This window comes from Gracilinanus agilis, chromosome 6, assembly GCF_016433145.1.
Source record: "Gracilinanus agilis isolate LMUSP501 chromosome 6, AgileGrace, whole genome shotgun sequence".
NCBI classification, from domain to species: Eukaryota; Metazoa; Chordata; class Mammalia; order Didelphimorphia; family Didelphidae; genus Gracilinanus; species Gracilinanus agilis.
The window spans coordinates 70,133,007-70,135,631 of record NC_058135.1 but is presented as its reverse complement, the minus strand read 5'-3'; the positions used below and the strand labels follow the sequence as shown (position 1 = coordinate 70,135,631).

Sequence of the window (2,625 nt, the reverse complement as noted above, 5' to 3'; positions counted from 1 at the left end):
CAACTGGAAACCCTACCCAGCCTTCTTTATTTGGGTCTCGGGGTTTTCTACCTATAAAATGGGGGCAATATCTGCCTAACCTATCTCAGGATAACTGGGAGGCTCAGGTGGCTGAGAGGGCTTTGGAAACTATAAGAAACTACAGACATAATGGGTCATTTATGGTGGTTCTTATTCACCCATGTGTACCCAAACACCTCCCGCCATGTCTATATACATTTGTCCCATTCCGTCCCCATCACTTCTTCTTCTGTACGTGACTGCAGTCATGCTTGCCACGCACCACTTTGAGCTTGATGCCGGGCAGGTCCTGGGTTCGGCCTCCCTCCACCAAGACCACGTTGTGCTCCTGGAGGTTGTGGCCCTCGCCGGGGCTGAAGCAGATGGCCTCCTGGCCAGTGCTCAGGCGCACGCGGCAGCACTTGCAGTTGGCAGAGTTGGGCTTCTTGGGCTTCCTGATCATCGTCTTTAGCACCACAGCCTTGAGCTGGGGACACCTGTTCATGGGGCTGGGGCCTGTTTCGGGCCATTTGGGGCGGCCACGGCGGTGCATCTGGTTGAGTGTGGCCATAGGACAGCGTTGCTGGCTGACCGGCTGCTGCACCTTCATCGCCAGGCAGAGAGTCTGGCTCAGAGAAGAGTTCAAACAGCAAAGGAGGTTGGGACACGCCATGCAGATGTCGGTGTTCCGGAAGCAGAAACTATAGAGAGAGAATGACCTGGGAAAATAGTCTTGGTAAAATCAGTAAACAAATATTTATTAAGCTATATCCTGTATACTATCCTAGATACTGGGAATACAAGGAAAAGGAGAAGAAAAATCCCCAAACAAAAGAAGCTTGCATCTAGTGGAGGATGCAGTCAGTACAAATAGAATGGGATAGAAGATATAATGATATAATATGATATAACATGTTGGAGAGGATATGGAAAAATTGGGATACTATTAAAGTGTTAGTGGAGCTGTGAACTGATAGTACCATTCTGGAGAGCAATTTGGAATCATGCTCATAGGGTCCTAAAATTGTGCATACTCTTTGACCCATCAATACCACTAGTAGGTCTGTATCCCAAAGAGATCAAATATAAAGGGAAAAGACCTATTTATACAAAAGTATTCATAGAAGCTCTTTTTGAATAATCTACAGTATATACTGATAACAGAACATGATTTTTCCAGAAGAAATGACATGATCAGAAAAAAAAAACTGGAAAGACTTATATGAGGTGATGAAAGTGAAATAATCAGAACCAAGAGAACGTTGTACACAGAAACAGCAATAAAGCATAAGAATCAACTGTGAATGACCTAATTAATCAGCAGTGCAAGAATCCAGGACAAGTCCAAAGCACTAACAATGGAAAAGGCTATCTATCACCTGCCATTGAAGAAACAATGATGATTGAAGCACACCATTCTTCACTTTTTTTTCTTCATGAATTTTTCTCTAGTATAATCAATATGTGTCTTCTAGAATAGTTTTCCATGGTCCCATGATTCATGATTATTCCCTCCCCACTCCTGTAGCTTACAAGCATTTACAGTGGGTTATACATGTATCATCATTCAAAACCTATTTCTATGTTATTCATATTATAGAGTGATCTTTTAAAGCCAAAACCCCAATCATGTCCCCATTGAAGTATGTGATTGAACATATGTTTTTCTTCTGCATTTCTGTTCCCACAGTTCTTTCTGTGCAGGTGGAAAATTTTTCCACACCTAGCTACATTCCCAGCATTCTTTTAGGTTATGTTGTCATTTGATGTACAGAGACTTGGGAGATGAATTTGGCTGAGATCCATGCTTTGGGGCCTTTTCTTTTCCTCCTCTTTTTGTTTATTATTAAATTAATATATATATATTTTTAAACACTATTAGTATTTATTTATTTTTACTCCTATAGTTCTCTGGATATGGATAATGTTCTTTCTCCTAAGTTCCTCTGGATTGTCCTGAATCATTGCATTGCTGCTAGTAGAAAAGCCTATCACATTTGATTGTGCCACAGTGTATCCGTCTCTGTGTATAATGTTCTCCTGGTTCTGCTCCTTTCACTCTGCGTCAATTCCTGGAGGTCTTTCCAGTTCACATGGAATTCCTCCAGTTCATTATTCCTTTCAGCACAATAGTATTCCATCACCATCAGTAGCACAGTTTGTTCAGTCATTCCCCAATGGATGGACACCCCCTCATTTTCTAACTTTTTGCCACCACAAAGAGCGCTGCTATAGATATTTTTGTATAAGTATTTTTCCTTATCATCTTTTTGGGATACAAACTCAGAAGTGGTATGGCTGGATCAAAGAGCAAGAATTCTTTTAAAGCCCTTTGGATATAATTCCAAAATGCTCTCCAGAATGAATATATGTCTTCTTTCACAAAATGTTGAACATGGAAATATGTATTGCATGATAATGAATGTTTAACTTATTTCATATTACTGGCAGTCTTGGGAAGAGTGGAGGAGTAGGAAGAAGGGAAATAACATGGATCACAGAATATCAGAAAACAATTACCAGAAATTATATTTGTATGTAATCAGGAAAATTAAATTACATGACATGACATAAAAAGATGGATTATATGTATATGTATTCAGATTTATATATACATATATATAT

At 40.0% G+C, this 2,625-nt stretch overlaps 1 protein-coding gene across 1 annotated transcript; it reads right to left on the bottom strand.

Annotated features, from left to right (window-relative positions):
• Nucleotides 1-238: 238 nt before the first annotated feature.
• On the bottom strand, nucleotides 239-673 carry LOC123251093 (28S ribosomal protein S12, mitochondrial-like). Its single transcript, XM_044680267.1, has one exon. The coding sequence runs from the start codon at nucleotides 671-673 to the stop codon at nucleotides 239-241; it is 435 nt and encodes a 144-aa protein (XP_044536202.1).
• Between the last annotated feature and the right edge of the window lie 1,952 nt (nucleotides 674-2,625).

Bases quoted from the DNA above. Each gene is read 5' to 3' on its own strand.
- LOC123251093 (XM_044680267.1), bottom strand. From the start codon at position 673: ATGGCGTGTCCCAACCTCCTTTGCTGTTTGAACTCTTCTCTGAGCCAG.